Source organism: Rhipicephalus sanguineus, chromosome 11 (assembly GCF_013339695.2).
Source record: "Rhipicephalus sanguineus isolate Rsan-2018 chromosome 11, BIME_Rsan_1.4, whole genome shotgun sequence".
Taxonomy (NCBI): domain Eukaryota; kingdom Metazoa; phylum Arthropoda; class Arachnida; order Ixodida; family Ixodidae; genus Rhipicephalus; species Rhipicephalus sanguineus.
The window spans coordinates 87621861-87637448 of NC_051186.1; the positions used below are offsets into that span (position 1 = coordinate 87621861).

General features: G+C 44.9%; 1 protein-coding gene across 3 annotated transcripts in view; it reads left to right on the forward strand.

The window, feature by feature from the left end:
- Positions 1-15588, forward strand: part of LOC119373296 (uncharacterized) — a 70688-nt gene that overhangs the window by 42897 nt on the left and 12203 nt on the right. The window contains exons 1-4 of one of the 3 annotated variants that reach the window (XR_005179808.2): positions 5250-5443; positions 6404-6540; positions 6609-6681; positions 14101-14187. Coding sequence is in view for 2 of the 3 variants with exons in the window: in XM_037643320.2 (XP_037499248.1) it covers positions 5342-5443; positions 6404-6540; positions 6609-6676; positions 14101-14187 (394 nt within the window). In the remaining variant the exon portion in view is untranslated. Of the gene's footprint in view, positions 1-5249; positions 5444-6403; positions 6541-6608; positions 6682-14100; positions 14188-15588 lie in introns of those variants that run through there. The other 2 variants (XM_037643320.2, XM_049420322.1) reach the window with 2 other exon arrangements.

Consider the following 15588-nt stretch of genomic DNA (forward strand, 5'->3'; position numbering starts at 1 on the left):
GCAGCACCAATATTTTTTGCCAGTCTTTATCATTGGCTGCACCATCGTTGTTTCTTTTCCAGCATTTAACACTGGTTCCTGCCGGCGTTTTTGTTGGCTATTTCAGCATCTTTACGACATTTTTCACTGAATATGCAGTTTAACATGAGGTAGATTTTTGTGCACGTAAATAAATGCATGTTGTCCACGCTTTTGCTTTTTGGCAAGCAGCAGGGATAATCAGCGTAGAAAAGCTGAGAGTACACACAATTTTATCCTGCATGTATACATATGGCAAAGATACTGCAAGTATTGAAAGTAATTTCGCATTTCACGCTTTGTTCTGTTGACCGCTTGCACAGAACCTACACTAATTACCTTGAATACCGCTCTTATATTAGAAATCGCGGAAACGGGACCACTCACAAACACACACAGCCTCCCTGTTAGCGCTTATTTAAGTTGTCAGTTCACCGAAGGTTCAAAAGGAAGTGAGTGAAAAGCGAAGCGTAATGCAAAATGAAATAAATGAACATATACATGTGAACAGACATTCGATACAGCCGAAATTCATAACCATCTTGAACTACCGGAAGGTTCATAGCCTATTTGTTAATTAAAAGGTAACTGCGGTAAGAGCTTGAAAGACTGCAACAACTTCAAAGCTAATGAAAATTTGTGTGTTACAGATCCATCATTTCTTTGCGCGAAACGAACGGCGAAGGGCAAATCAAAAACGGATGTTTAGCTGGCCCACGACAACGCGAGAAAAGAATAAAACAACAAACGCAAATGCTGAAACATCGCTAAGGGCGAGGACAACTAACCTGCTTCGACGCGCACAGCAAAGCCCACCACATGGGTATTCACAAAGTAACAATTTTAGAGAAAATACGCGATAACGTAGACGTCAATAAATGCAGCACATATTTCTCGTACGAAAAACTCGGAAAGTAACATGCGACTAAGGAAAGAAACGACTTAATGAACGCGATACGAACACAAAAATCCAGCGGAAAGTTTGCGAGTTGTCAGGACACATCGGCGCTCATCTGCGGATCGCTCTTCAAAAGTCAAAACAATCAAGTCCGATGAAGAACAGGACAGCTGCCTTCTTACTGTGGCATCGTCGTCGAATCTCGGTATCCATAGAATCGCGGCATGCTGTCTCGGTATCCGACTCCGTTTTTTCCCGATGACTCTTTACTGAATACTGAGGGGCGCGCGCCCGCCGATGCCGGGAGCCCGAACGAGGGAAAGTAACCGCCACTGACTGACGAAGAATAGCCGCCGGCTAGAAGAGGCCGAAACGCGTACGCATCTTCCGAGGTGCCGTCGTCTCCCGCCATCTCCCCCCCCCCCCCCCGTTTTCAAAGGCATTGAAAGCCCGAAGCCACGTTTGAACCGTCGTGGGCGAAGCAGCCGTGAAGTGACAAGTGTTTTATGACCAGCCACCCCCGTGCTGCCCCACTGCCGGGAGGAGAGGACGTAAAATTCCTGAGCAAAACATGGCGTCGCGCTGCTTCCCCGGCCTCCCGATCACCGAGAACATTTGTTCGAAGTGAACACGTCTGGTTGCGTGAAGCGTTGAGAGTGCAAACATAACTCATCGCTCATTTGGAGATTCCGCGGGCGTTACCGTAGTCTTGGACAGCACGTCGCTGTAGCACGCACACAAAGAAGTTACAATCCTGTAATCCAATCAGTCGTGTAGCAAACACAAAAATACGTGGTGTGGTTGAAGGGTCATGGAATGTTTTGATTGTTCGCCGCTAATAAAGCTGTCAGAAAAATTTCGGTGCACGTGCGCAAAAGGCGCACCAGCGCAGAGGCCCATTGCGAAGCAGACTAGAATTCTATTCTACCCCATTAACTCATCAACGCTATATACAGCTTCAATCAATGTAAAGGCAGGGTTTTTTATACAGTTGCGTTGTGTACGCTGGCTGTATCACACAATTAACTTTTAACAAACATTGCAAAGTGAGATGTTGTGTTGTGTTTCCTTTCTCATAGATGTATTTCCAGCAGCGCGCCAAACTCACTTAAAAACTTGGTACTTATTTTACATTGCTCAACACCTCTAAGACACATTTTGTGCAACTGTTTAGAATATATTTTGTGCCACACTAAATGCCAACTTAAAAATCAAGACCCTGTGTGCGCCATTGTTCCCTTTCTTATAGAATGGAATTTCCAGTTTTGTTTGTTGACTGACAACAATGGACTGTTTTTGCCATCTTTATACAGTAAAAGCTCGTTAATTCCACACTCAATAATTCGGGAAATCAGATAATTAGGACGTGTTCTCTGGTCCCGCCAAGCATGTTTATTGTTTAATGGCACCGAACTCTCGTTAATTCGGTCATATTTGGCCGCAACCGGGTTAATTCGGACGAACCTCGGAACGCGCCGAGCGCGAAGTTCCGCAAATATGCGATGCAAAGGAGCGAAAACGGCACTCGCGGACGGCCGAAACGGCCGCTGGCTTTCAGAAATGCGGGGTCGTCATCTACAATCCCGTTGTTATACGTAATAAGGAATGGGTTCAGAGCACGTTTCGGATTAGGACTCGACCGGGCCGCTCTCACGTCGGAACAGAAATGCCAAGTCTCTTTTGCGTCGCGGGCCCGTTGGACGGCCCATAGCTGTTCTAGAGTCCGAGGTTAGTAAAAGCATGCAGCCTCCCAGTTGGACGGCGTGATGCCTTCGCCGCCGTGTAACGCGGGGCTTTTGTAGAATATTTGTAGAATAAAGCAATGTGATAAGTAACCAGAAATCTTCTTTGAGGTGTGCTGGATGCCGGACAAAGTGATTTTCATAATAGCGTGCATGCGCAGGTGGTGGCTAGATTCGGGCTAACCTTAACTCAGGGATGGTAAAAGGGGAAAAAAATCACAGCATATCCACGGGGTGAATGATGATGAGTGGGGCGAAGCTACGGAGGGAATCATCTGTAAACCGTGAAACTCTTCTGTGAAATGCGCCCAGTACATAATATAAAGAGTGTGAAACATCGTGTATATATTAAACATCAAACTTTTATTGTACTGTTGGTTTACGTGGTCCCTTCATTATCACTTGTGATCGGTGAAATGCAAGGAAGAAGTCCGCTCCCGAGCGAAAGAGCGTCAAGAGCGACCGCATTCCCCGCTCGCCCTGTGCGAATTAAAGGCAAGGCTAGAGGGAAGACAGGACGCGCGTTCCACGACGCGAGGTCGGTAGCATGCCCAACGAAAGCCAACGGAACGCGATCGTGCAAGTGCTCCGGCTTCGCATCGCCTCATGGTTCCATTTAGCGTCCCAAAACCAAATTAATTGCTCAAGGTGTGCCTTGCGTTTTTCGTAGAAATAATTTCTTTATCATGTACATTAAGACGAAAAGTTGAAAGCTCACTAGAGTGTATCGCCCGCAAAGTATGTCTTTTAGTGTGATTTAACTCTCGTACGGCAGGGTCCTCGCGCCGTTGCCGGTCCACCTCGCCCGTTGACGATCGGGCGAGGTGGCTACATACAACTACTACTACTACACTTTAAGAAAAACATCTGGCGTTCTTTCGTTTTGCTTTTACAAAACATCTGGCGTCTTTCGTTGGTTTATTTCATCAATCAACGGCGTTTTGAACAAAATTTTTATTGTTTAATCACGCACAGGAGAAATCTCACCAGGCACTACCTTGGAGGTAAACAATGGCTGCTAATGGGAATGAGAGACAGAAGAAGTCGGCTTTTAGCTAACACTTACACTTCTACTTCTACTAACGTTTCCTACTGGAACATGCCAATGGCTGCTAATGGGGAATGAGAGACAGAAGAATTCGGCTTTTAGTTAACGCGCACGCTGCGAATTTTTTATTGTTCAACAACGCACAGGAGAAATCTCCCACCGGCACCACCTTGGAGGTCAAAGCGTAAGACTTGTTACGGACTACTACGATGACGACGAGGGACGAACGGGTGCCGCCTTAAGGAGCTTCGCCCCTAAAAACATTCTTGCCGATATATCATGCATATGCTTGCCAGTGTTTAAGACACTGGAGCGACAACGTGTAAGTCTGGACAATATTGTCCGGCGCGTAGCATTGGCCGTCCAATATTGTTTAACCAGTCAGATTGACTGGACAATATATCCGATCTACTGCCATTACTTAACCAATATTGTTTTACCAATGAATAAGCTGGCCCAATATTGCCATGCATACGGCCTTGTTCTGCCAATATCGTATGTACATCGGCAAGCATGGGCCGTTGTTGCCAACCTCAAAGAATGGCACGACCAATATTGTATGCTGGCTGGCAAAGATGGACCATTATTGGCTTCCTTGTAGGCTGGCTTGCCAACATTGGTTTTACAGTGGTTTGTATGGGCCATCATTGGGCCATCGTTTGCCAACGTATAAACAATATTGGGCCAATTTGCTGTGCTGCCTGGGGCAGTTAAATTGCTTAAAAAACACGTATAGAGGCGTAATATTGGACAAGGAGTGACGGTAACAGATGTAATAATGCGCGGCGGAATCGCACCAGGCGCGACACCATGTGAATTGAGCAACCAGTGGGTGGGTCAGAGCATCGTAACCATTGCAGAGCGGCCTAACCATAATTCATGACCATCGTGATCCGCAGCATGAAGAAAGCGTGCAGCTGCATAGGTGCGTCCATTGCGCCTCATACACATAGTTGGTAGTTCGGTACTTCGCAAAATGGTGAATTATGGCGTAATGGGTACTTTTCCTACGAAGTTCCTGCGAAATGGGAATCGGCAAACATTTTTAAAACTCGGTCCTCTGTAGCTCCACGCCGATAGGTTCGATATGGCGACCCATGTGCTATCTGACTTCACATTTTCTGATTACAGCCATAGAAATTCAAATCGCCTACGTCATCTATGGACCCTTTAAAAGTGACATGCGAAGGACAAGAATGTACGTTGCAGAAAGGTAGGTTGATTTACTTAAACATTCGCGAGACCGGCTAAAATATCGTATACCAGTTCATACAACTTCTTTCCTTAGTGTGATGCCACATGTTGACGGCAGCCTTTGCACTAAAATGCAGAAAGTAATGCATTCTGTAAAACATGACGACTATATTAAAAGAAACATCAAGGGAACCCATAGTCGTGAAGAAAAACAACAATTTGTACAAGCTGGAAAATGAATCACACCTACGAAGTGCTGTTGTGCCTGTAGGCGTTGCGGCTATAGATATTACTTTGCAAATGTTAAGCTAAATGCAGCACAGACATACTGCACAATGGGTGCCCAGGTGGTTAGCTAAAGCGGGAGAGGGAAGACTTACGTCCGAGCCATTGTGTCTCAAAGGAAAAATTTTTCTCAATCCGTGCTCGTGAAGCAGTGACATGCGTGAAAAGCATATTCTTACGATTTTCGTGTTCGTGGGATGTATCGCGAAATTGGGATCCCTAAAGCTGCCCCTGAGAACTGTTCCGAGCATGCGAGACGTAAGTACCTGTCATTTTAAACCGCCATAGAATGCATTAAGTCTGCCTATTGTGCCAGCAGCAAAGTTTAGCCTTATTTTGACGTTTAGCCTTATTTTGACCTTAAATAGTTTAGCCTTATTTTGACAACACTGCATTACGGGCGAAGTAGGACACACGTGACATACGAAATATGGCACATGACAGGTGCGGTTTTACCTATCAGAGTCAATTTTGCTGATTTGTTTTTCTTTAAACAAACTCTTATGCAACATCAACAGGTGGCTCCAGTGTACTGTACGTGGTGATCAAGGAGGAACTTCTCTAAACCCCTTCAAGAAAGAAGTTTCTTTCTATTAATGTTGCTTCAACACTCCGTGCTCCTATCAGTATCATGGCAGCAATGAGGGGCGTATGAGTGTGGTGTTTCCATTTATGCGCATCCGAACTCAGTGTACAAGATTTTCCATTTAACTTAGGGTTATAATTGCTCTTCAATGGCTGTCCAAAAACAATCTAGGTCGTTCTTGCTTACAATTTTCGCTCATTTGAAGTTACGAAATTGGTGTTAGCACTAAGGCAATTTCATGCGTTCTCGGTGATCAGAGTGCTTACTGTGATTAGGATAGTTTCTAGCCGCCGCCACGCAACCCCGAATCGGAGTGCCAGCGCACGACAATTGACGCCGTCGGGTACATTGATATATAGGGGCAGTTATATATAGGAAGCAACACGAAGCCCTAACACTTTGAGGAAACGAGTTATTGCGCTGAAGCAGACAAACCTATTTGAGGAACCTTCTCTAGGTTCAACTTTCCTTTCCTATAATACACTCGTGTTAGCATGTACGAGCAGATGAATCGTAGCGGTGAGATCAAATATTTATTTGTTATTTGCTCCTGGTTCGCGTGCATGTCTGGTACAATTAAATGCATTCTTTTTGGCACACTTATTAACGTTCATGAATCATTTCTGTTTCAGTTTGTAAATACAAGAGAAGAAATATGGACCTACCTCACAAGCGAAAATACAAACATTGAGTGTAAAGCCGATGAAAAACTGTATCTGAGTCTGATATCCATTGAATTCCGACGATCGTATTACTTCAGGATGAAAAAGTAAGATCACACAAAATTGCTAGGTTGCTGCAGTACCTTTACCATCTTGTTTTCCTTGGCATTTTCAGGATGTGTTACTCGCTGCTCGGCAGGTTTGATCCCCAACATAAAGAGGTCATGAGAATTCACTCTTCAGGTAATGTAAGTGTTCAAACTTAGTGAGAGATGCTGAGATCAATATTAAAACCTGCATTCTAGCACAATGCAGTAAAGTTGCAACGCTATTCTATCATGCGAGCGTAAAGCTATGAGAACTGTTTAAACGGAAGCGAAAGAGGTTTCGAGAAAATAGATTTATGAGTACGCCGTAGCACTTTCGAACACAATGAACATGAAAAGTTGGCAGGAAATTTAAGATCCATCGTTCGAAATGCGTTAGTAGAGAGAAACACCGAGCAGATTTTGCGGGACGCGTTCAGCTCGCACCCGTGATTGGTGGAAAGCGGCGTGACGTCAGTATGGGTGCACGCCGCAACTACAGCTGCTCACGAAGAAGCAACGCGACGACTTCCCCTGCGCTTTGGCAGAGTTTAAACGCTACTATGAAAGGCGTAGCCAATAACATTTCCGAGAGGAGGGTGCTCGCATGCAAAAAGACTTAGGAGTAGTTGAGCAATATGTTTGCGCAGCAGAACGCAACGTGGACAAAAACTAACGCAAATGCAATATGAACTGGAGAATTACAACAGTTACAATTTGTTTCTGAGACCAAACTGTTACTCAGTGAATAAAATTATGTTTCAAGTGTAGCAGTTCATCAAGGGAGAATCCAATACAAAACCATTCGCGACATCAGGATCAGCGATGCTAGGCCAGAGCGCTCGCGGGCAGGGATACCGACGGTCTCACCAGAGTCGTTTGCTCTTAACATCCAGGGCGTCGTGGAATGTAACTGTGTATATCAAAAATGCGACATAAATACACAAATCCTAATTGCGTTGACAGAAATAAGCGCAACGGACGCGTAACCTGCAGGCTACGTTGGCGCGAGCGCCTAAGACCTCTGTATTGAAGTCACTTCCGCTAAATTTCTCCTTCCGCCGCCTCCGCTCGCTGACGCCACGAGTCGCACAATGCGGAGCATGTGCGTCATTTGAATAGCAAATGAAGGCATGGGCCACTTGCATGATCGCAAAAGAAATATTGGCAGTGCTGATTAGAAGTGGGCGTGCTTCAGAACAACATCACTTTTAAAAAATCTGAAACCGGCTGGTAAACAAGCAGTGCGTCTTATAACTACAATGCTGGTTAGATGCTCGCAATGAAGCGCTCCATGCTGCCCATCAATTAGGTAATAATGACGGCCATTGTCGTGACGGCGGCACACAACTACACTTTGGCCATCGTCACGCCACCTCGACATGAAGCTGCGCCATTATTATAAAAGAAGATTTCTTCCTCTATACTCGTAACAGAGGGTTATAATAGATAGATGTTTCTCCCTGACTGCATGCACTGTGATTTTGAACAATGCAAACGATGCGACGTGCCTATGAAAAAAAAAAGATTTTCTAATGCATAGTCAATTGTTCTTAGCGCTCGATACTAGAACGGACATGCAAGCAGTACAGAAATGCAAGCAATACTGAAACGGACGGGAATGACGCAATATGCATTAGGTTAAATCCTACGGGACACCATACCAGCATGTTCGCGTTAACGCCTTCACAGAGGTTGCCCTGAAATCAGTGAAAGAAACAGCGCTGGCGGCAGAAGGAGGCGCACATTACAATAATTATGGTAGGTCCCAAAGCATGACCCAAAGAATGCACACACAATAGCTCCGACGCCACAGCAGCAACAAGCTCTAGCGAGCATGGCCGACATTGGGCACATCGTTCAGAATCCGCTCAACATACAATTGCCGTGTTATAACGTTCCCTTATACGTCGCCGAACGTGTAAACATAGCGTCAGTGGCTCGGAGGAACCGCGCATGAAAATTTTTACATTTATCTTAAAACTTGGCAGATAGCCACAATTGACGATGCGTTGATAATTGCAGCTCTAGATGAGGTAGTAAAGCGATGCCACGTAGCCGCAAAACGCTTAATTTGCATATTCAGTTAAATCTAGTGATGCAGAGCTATTGTAAATTGACTATCGATAGCATCGATAGTTTTTTTGGAACTATCGATAGTGTAGACAAACCATCGATAGTACAACTATCGACAAACTATCGATAGTGCAATCGGTAGTACTATGGTTAATATTACTAGCAATATTACTGGCACGCGTTTGTATTGCTTTGTTTTGATGTATTCGGGTGTCACCCACAAAAACTGTTAGCTACGTTTGACGCAGAACGCGCCGTAATGTTTGAGAAGCATCACGGTTGTTTGAGACCATTCTGTCAATATTATGCGCTGGTCGGGGATAGTGAAGTTTATTCGAGAGCCTACGCGAGCACCGGCGATAACACTGGAAGCTTCGATGGCTTATGCATAAAGGACGACGCGTTCCACCGATGATCAGAGTACTCAACAGCCGACGACTGTTCTCGCCGGTGTCATTGCGCAGCCTGTATCGCTTGTATTTTGTATTTCGATTTTCTGGGCAGAAGATCGCACAAATAAAGAGCTCCGTGTTTGCCAGACTTGTTGAAGCATTCTTCACCGTCACAACCTCGTGACAATACTGTCGGCAGTCCTGTGAATAATGATGCTGTTGCGGGAGGGCCATATTGGCAAAATATTTGCGATAGCCTACATTGGCTTCGCCTAATTTATGAGCGATTCTTGGCGAAAGAAATAAATTGTTTCCGCAGCGAAAATGGCCGAATATATCCATCAATAAATCAATAAATTCGCATCCAAAAGAAAACAGTTACACCTTACAATTAACAAACCTAGTTCATGGTATTTTTTTATTTTGAAATAATAACATGCAATATAAATTTGAAGCCGCGCAGTGCCACTACACGTAAGGCCTTCCTTCCCGCTACAGCTGAATAGTTTGTCTTTATGATCGTGTGTCAGCAAAGCATTCAGGTGAAGAACACAAGCTTGTCAACTTTGTCAGCTTGCCCTTCAGCCTGCTTCTCCGGCTCCACTATGTACGACGCGCGCGGGGAACCAAGTTTATCCTGCAATGAGTTCGTGCTGTTGATTTTATACTGTCGATAGTACCATCGAATTTTTTACTATCGACAGTATTTTTTACCATCGATAGTTCTTTAGTGATTCAGCTATTGATAGTATCTATAGTACCATCGATAGTTCTGCATCACTAGTTAAAACCCAGGGATTTCTCTTAGGCAGTTGATAGCACGCATCTTGATTGCCGATGTAGATTAACAAAATTTCATGAACAAGCAATTCTGTTGTGCCACAGCACAACAGAAACTCTTAAAGCACGCCCGGTCAGTTCTGGGTTGCATGGTGGGCGTCGTTTACGAAATTCTGTTGAGCTGTGGCAAGTCTTAGATAGGCCAAACAGACCACTGTGTTAATGATCGCCTTAGGGAGCATAAATAATCAATTAACAATAGTGCGGGTTCACACCTGCCGCTCCATTGTGCTTCTTGCGGCGGCGCACCAGTGTTCGGAGAAAGTCGTGTTGATAGGAGTAAGCAGGGAAACGTTAGCACGTGAGGCACATGGGGCATATCACATACGCAAGAAGGGGGATGGATGCGTCATTGTGCCTTCGACCTTCGATCTCACTGTTCAAGAATGAATGCCTATTTATTGCGCTAGGTGACAGTTGCATGTGATGCACCCTCTCTTTGTGCGCATATCTGGTAACATACATATTTGGGTGATGTGCGGAAAATAAACTAGTTGAAAGTCTGGCGCCCTATCCTGTCTTCGCTTGTGTTTTTCTCTTGTCTGTCTCACTTGCCTGTCTCAGATGTAGAGGAAATAATTTAGCATAACGATGTACAGCCATGCATAGCCATGTATGCTCTGCTATGCTTAGCATACATGGCTATACGAGTGGGTGGGACAGGAAAGTGAAGCTGAGGAGGAAAGAAAGCAGGAGGGGAGAGGGCAAAGCATAGCATAGCCATGTATTGTATATCAATGAGTGGGAAAGAGAAGTGAGGGTGAAGAGGAGGGAAAGGAGGAGGCAGATAAAACAAAGCATAGTGGAGCAGGGAGGCCTGTTGAAGGTTGGGGAGATGAAGGTGGTCAAGCGGAGAATAGGTTCCTGCAGTGCTAGGCCATGCCCATGCTCGCCTATGTTTTGGACGTGGTTGCTCATTTTGGGCGTGGTTCTCGTGGCAACAAGGCTTTGCAGGTTTTGGAGCACCATCTCCGAGGGGTCGTCGTCGCATGAAGAGACAACATTACGCAGAACCTCCGAGCTGTCGCCTTTATGGATATTTGCCCAGTGAGCCTAGCACCTGAAAATTCAGATTTACGCAGGCTTTTTCGTCCGAGGCATGCCGTCGCAGCACAACCGGCAGCTGATTACTATAGCCGTGCTGCGTCCGGCCCTGCGTCATGAGGTCTCGCCTCTAGGAAGAGCGTGCCGACCATTGCGCCAGGCGTACCACAACTTGCAGTACCGCGATACCCCTGCGCTTCCTCCCGCTTCGACCAGGTGATTGCACCAGGTAGTTACACCTACGGCAGCCCTTCAAGTTCTTCCGAAACGTCACTGAATCATGTGGATCCTTTACTGGGACCGCATTTGACTGCCACTCGCCGGCCGTCCCACGGCTCGCGCTCATTCGCCAGCACCGCTCCTAACACCCCAGTCAAACCACGCAGGGTACAGAACCCGTGCCTGCACGCTGCCCACGTCTTCGGAGCCTCTCCCGACTACACTTGCTCGTTGTATCATCGACACACTTACCTCCGTGCTAGCCGCCGCAGCGTTAAGTTCTTTCGTATTCACTCACCCGTCCATACGAGCCATTCAGCCCTAGTTACATCTAAACGAGGACGAAAGCAGAAGCACCGAGGACACGAAAACCATTGCAACAGTTATTTCACGCCTTATTACAAGCCGTAGAGCACCGATCCTCTGACGTATAGTTGAAGCTAATTTTGCGACCATCCGCTCCGAACCCCACCACTCAGCCAAACATTTTTCTTCGACAGCTAAAGCATTCGGAGTAGTCTTTCATGAGCATGATATCTTACGGTGTTCACATAGTGAAATGGTAAAAAACAAGTTATGTAAGGTACTAGGCATGCTTAGGAAATGCCAGTCAACTTTACCGACTACTCAGATGTTAATGTTCTATAACGCACTTTTTCGCTCACAGCTACGCTGTGGTCTTTTGGTTTGGGGTACTGGTGCCTCGCAATCTAAGCATAAATTAGTCACGCTTAAAAAAATACATTGCGTTCTACTGCAAATGACGAGTGTAATGCACATACCTTGTCCTTACTCAATAAATTCAGAGTGTTAAGATTTGATAACATGCATGAATATTGCTTATTAGCTTCTTTAAAAACTGAACTAAACAAAGGAAGTAACAACCTTCACTCCATAGCATGCTGAGAGCGCAGCAACTCCTCTCGACCTACTCGACAGAGCGACTATTCAAAGGTTTCTTGATGGCGAACAAACTATGGTCTCCAAGTGCACAAACATTCACTCCAACACATACTCAATACATTGACTTTTTCATTTTAATCGATTGCGCCTTCTTTCGCGACAGGGTACGTCCAATATTTGTTTTACTAACGTGATGCACGGGGAAAGAAGAAACGGAAAATGTGGCATAAAACTGGGCTGTTGTAAATATTTTTTTTGTATTTTGTTTCTTCGCATCTTTGTTTTTCTTCGAGGAGCGCAATCTTGTCTGCATTTGCTTTACTTTTTGTAAGGAATATTTCTCATTGTGCCAATTGAACTATGTATTTGAGTCTGTGTACTTGTTTGGATCACTTTACGAATGCTGTCATTTTTTCTGCCTTGTATTGCTGGGATGTGGGGCTAGTCCAGCTGCGTTTGTATCGCAGCTTTTCTTCCCGCATTCCGCACCACACATTGCATCTTTATTTCACGCATGACAGTAAAAATGTAAACAATGTGAACAATGTAACGCTGTGGTGAAATAAACTTCAAACTTCAGTATCGTTGCAGACGCCCTGATCATCTCTCCCAGAAGCAACCTTCACAAACGCAACGGTGCTCCCGCTTTGCCTTGTTTTCGACGACCTGAATTTCCCTTGACTTAATGTCAATATTCTTCGCGTCCTGCATATACTGTAAATATCTAGCGTTCCCAACTCCAGAGAAATGAAACGCTGTAGATCTCAACTGTATTTAGCAGGCATTTCCCCCGCCAACTGCTTCTGTAATACCCTTCATTTCGTTTTTCCCTCTTTGTGACAACTTTTTGCGCCCTTAGTCATCGCGCTCCTAAAGAGTTCGCGTAGGGCGCGTGAGTTAAGGGGGTAGCCTCCCTTTTGCCATTTCATTAGAACGTGAGGCACGAGCAGGAGAACGAGGTTTGCACCGGCTGCCACCCAGGCGCCGCCTTAACGACGCGCTCCGCTTATAGACTTCCTTCGTGGCAGGCCATGCGCTACCACAGTCCATGACAGAGGGTCGGTCCAGCCTCACCACCCTCAAAATTACAAATGCGGTTGTTGCCGTATCGCGGTCGATGTCAAGTAATGAATAAGTAGGACCGGTAATACTGGACCAAACCGAGTAGTGTCCATCATAAATCAGGTAGCCGCTGTTGGTAACCAGGAATATTTTTCGAATAGTTGGTAATATTTCAAAGTGATAATAGCAAATAAAAAGAAAGCAGAATTTGGTCTAATCGTAGGGTAAGGTTCATGCCACAGGTATAGGGTGGGCCCAGAAGATGTTAGCTCAGCGTAGAAGACCAGTTCACTCGCTGATAGTGCATTCACCGGCTACACAACGATTAACACAGTTTGACAAAATCTGCGCACGAAAAGAAACGGCTTCTATTATGCGGTCGCGCATTCTGTTTCAGCTACTGTGAAGACCATTATTTATTATTTGCGGAAGGGGCTCCTCGACATACGAAAAATATTCGAGTAGATTTTTTTTTCGGGCCTTATTCTTCACGTTTGCGAGACAGTATTAAAAAATTAGGATTCTTGCACGCTAATAAAAAAGTAAACATGTGTGCTTCTGTATTTCGTGTTGACGAGTTCGTATTAGCAGATACATATCTGCAAAAATATAGTGTACGCATTGACGGCGTATGATAAGGCTTAAGTGCAGCCAAAGTTGGCAACGCGCGTGAAATTGCCCTTTTAGGGACCAAAATTAAGAGAAAGCACGTTTCCACATCAGTAGCCTAGTCAAACATTTCTTTTGTTGTGGGGGGTAGGTTTAACTATACTGTATGTAAGTTCCTGTGTGTTTGTGCTTGTGCCTCTATGTATACACATGCGCATGTATACACATTTATCAATGTTTTAAGTGGGAGAAACTAAAGCTAATAAGAACTCAAAATTACCATTCTCATGAAGATTATATCTTGAGCAAGTCGAAAGCCGTGCAACAACTTTTCACAAATGGTGCTCACTTAGGTGCCTTTATTATAAAAAAACGGAATAAACCTTGTATTTAATAACTGAACCTTCAGACATATACTATATTTGTCTTTTTTTAGGTAGCACCTTTAAGCAGACGGAAAAAATTGTTTACGTGGATGACGAGCTTAGCTGTGCAGTCGTGAAGGTGACAACGTATTTTACAAGTGAGTGGCGATACTTTCAAGACTTTCATTGTTGATGAAGTGTGCTGTTTTTAAACATTTATTTTGAAATTCTGCAGGCCCTATTCGGGCCCATGCAGCACTGCGTACTTCACTGCAAATCAAGACTAGTAAGTAAAAATAAAGCTTTAGGCAGACCACAATGCACGTGTAGTTTAGCAGATACATAACGGTGAGTGATAGCTGTTTCCTTCTCGCTTATTAGCTTCCCCGTCTTTATCGTAATATACGAGGACGTCCTACAAATACAGGCAGCCACTTAGCTAAGCAGTGCCCGCCGCCTTGTAATCCCCACCTAGTTCTTTATTCTGCTTCTCGTAGTTACATCCATAGTCACCTTCTGATCGTTGTTACACCATTTAGCGTACCACCAATGGTAAATGGTTTAAGTAAATAGCTCGCCGTTAGTGTTTTGGAGGGTGTGTGCCTGTATGAGTCAACGTTGCTATGAGTCAACCGAGTCAACGTTGCTAGAACTAGTCTAGTAACGTTGGGCCGAGTGGGGTAACGCGTCACGCCGCGGAACAAGGGGTCGCAGGTTCAGTGGCCTCGGTGCGCGATGTACCTTCTGAGCTCTTTTTAGTTGTGGAGAATACGTATATATATATATATATATATATATATATATATATATATATATATATGTGTGTGTGTGTGTGTGTGTGTGTGCGTAGGAAGAAGGTATACGCTGCTAAAAACCTGTTTATTTGTCGACGTTGCGATGGAGGCCGATATATATATACATATATATATATATATATATATATATATATATATATATATATATATATATATATATATATATATATATATAGCGAAACAGCAGGGTTGCGCTTACTGTAAACACTCACGGGGGTCAATTACGTATTCGTCTCAGTCGACATGAAGGCGAAAGCCAGCTTATTTTTTCTTCTAATTTGATGTTTTGTACCTCCAGAGGCCTTCTCCAAAAGCTTTCTCTAACTAACCAGGTTTTGCAATGCCTCCATGATCGGAGGCATTGTAAGCTTTCTGCACCCTAGCTTGTTTTGCACCGCCTCCGGGATCGGCCCGCCTATGACCAAGCATTGATGTCATGTTATTACGCCACAATGTTTGGCGAGCTGTGACGACACAATGACGTAATATTGTTACGTCCACAGTAGGCGTTTGGGGTTTATCGGCAGAAGGCTAGGGTGGTGAGCCTGCATAGGACCAAGCTGCTTAGAGATCTTCTTTCACTCTCCTCGCTTCTTCCTCCCCTTCCTAGTACGTCACATACGCCGCGTAATATTTCTCCCATCGCAGACGAAGCGCGCCGCGTATCATGCAGCGTCTCGCGTACTGAAAGGTTTCAGGCGAGCCACATGCGTGACCTTTGTCTTGGTAGAGCGTCTCCCACTA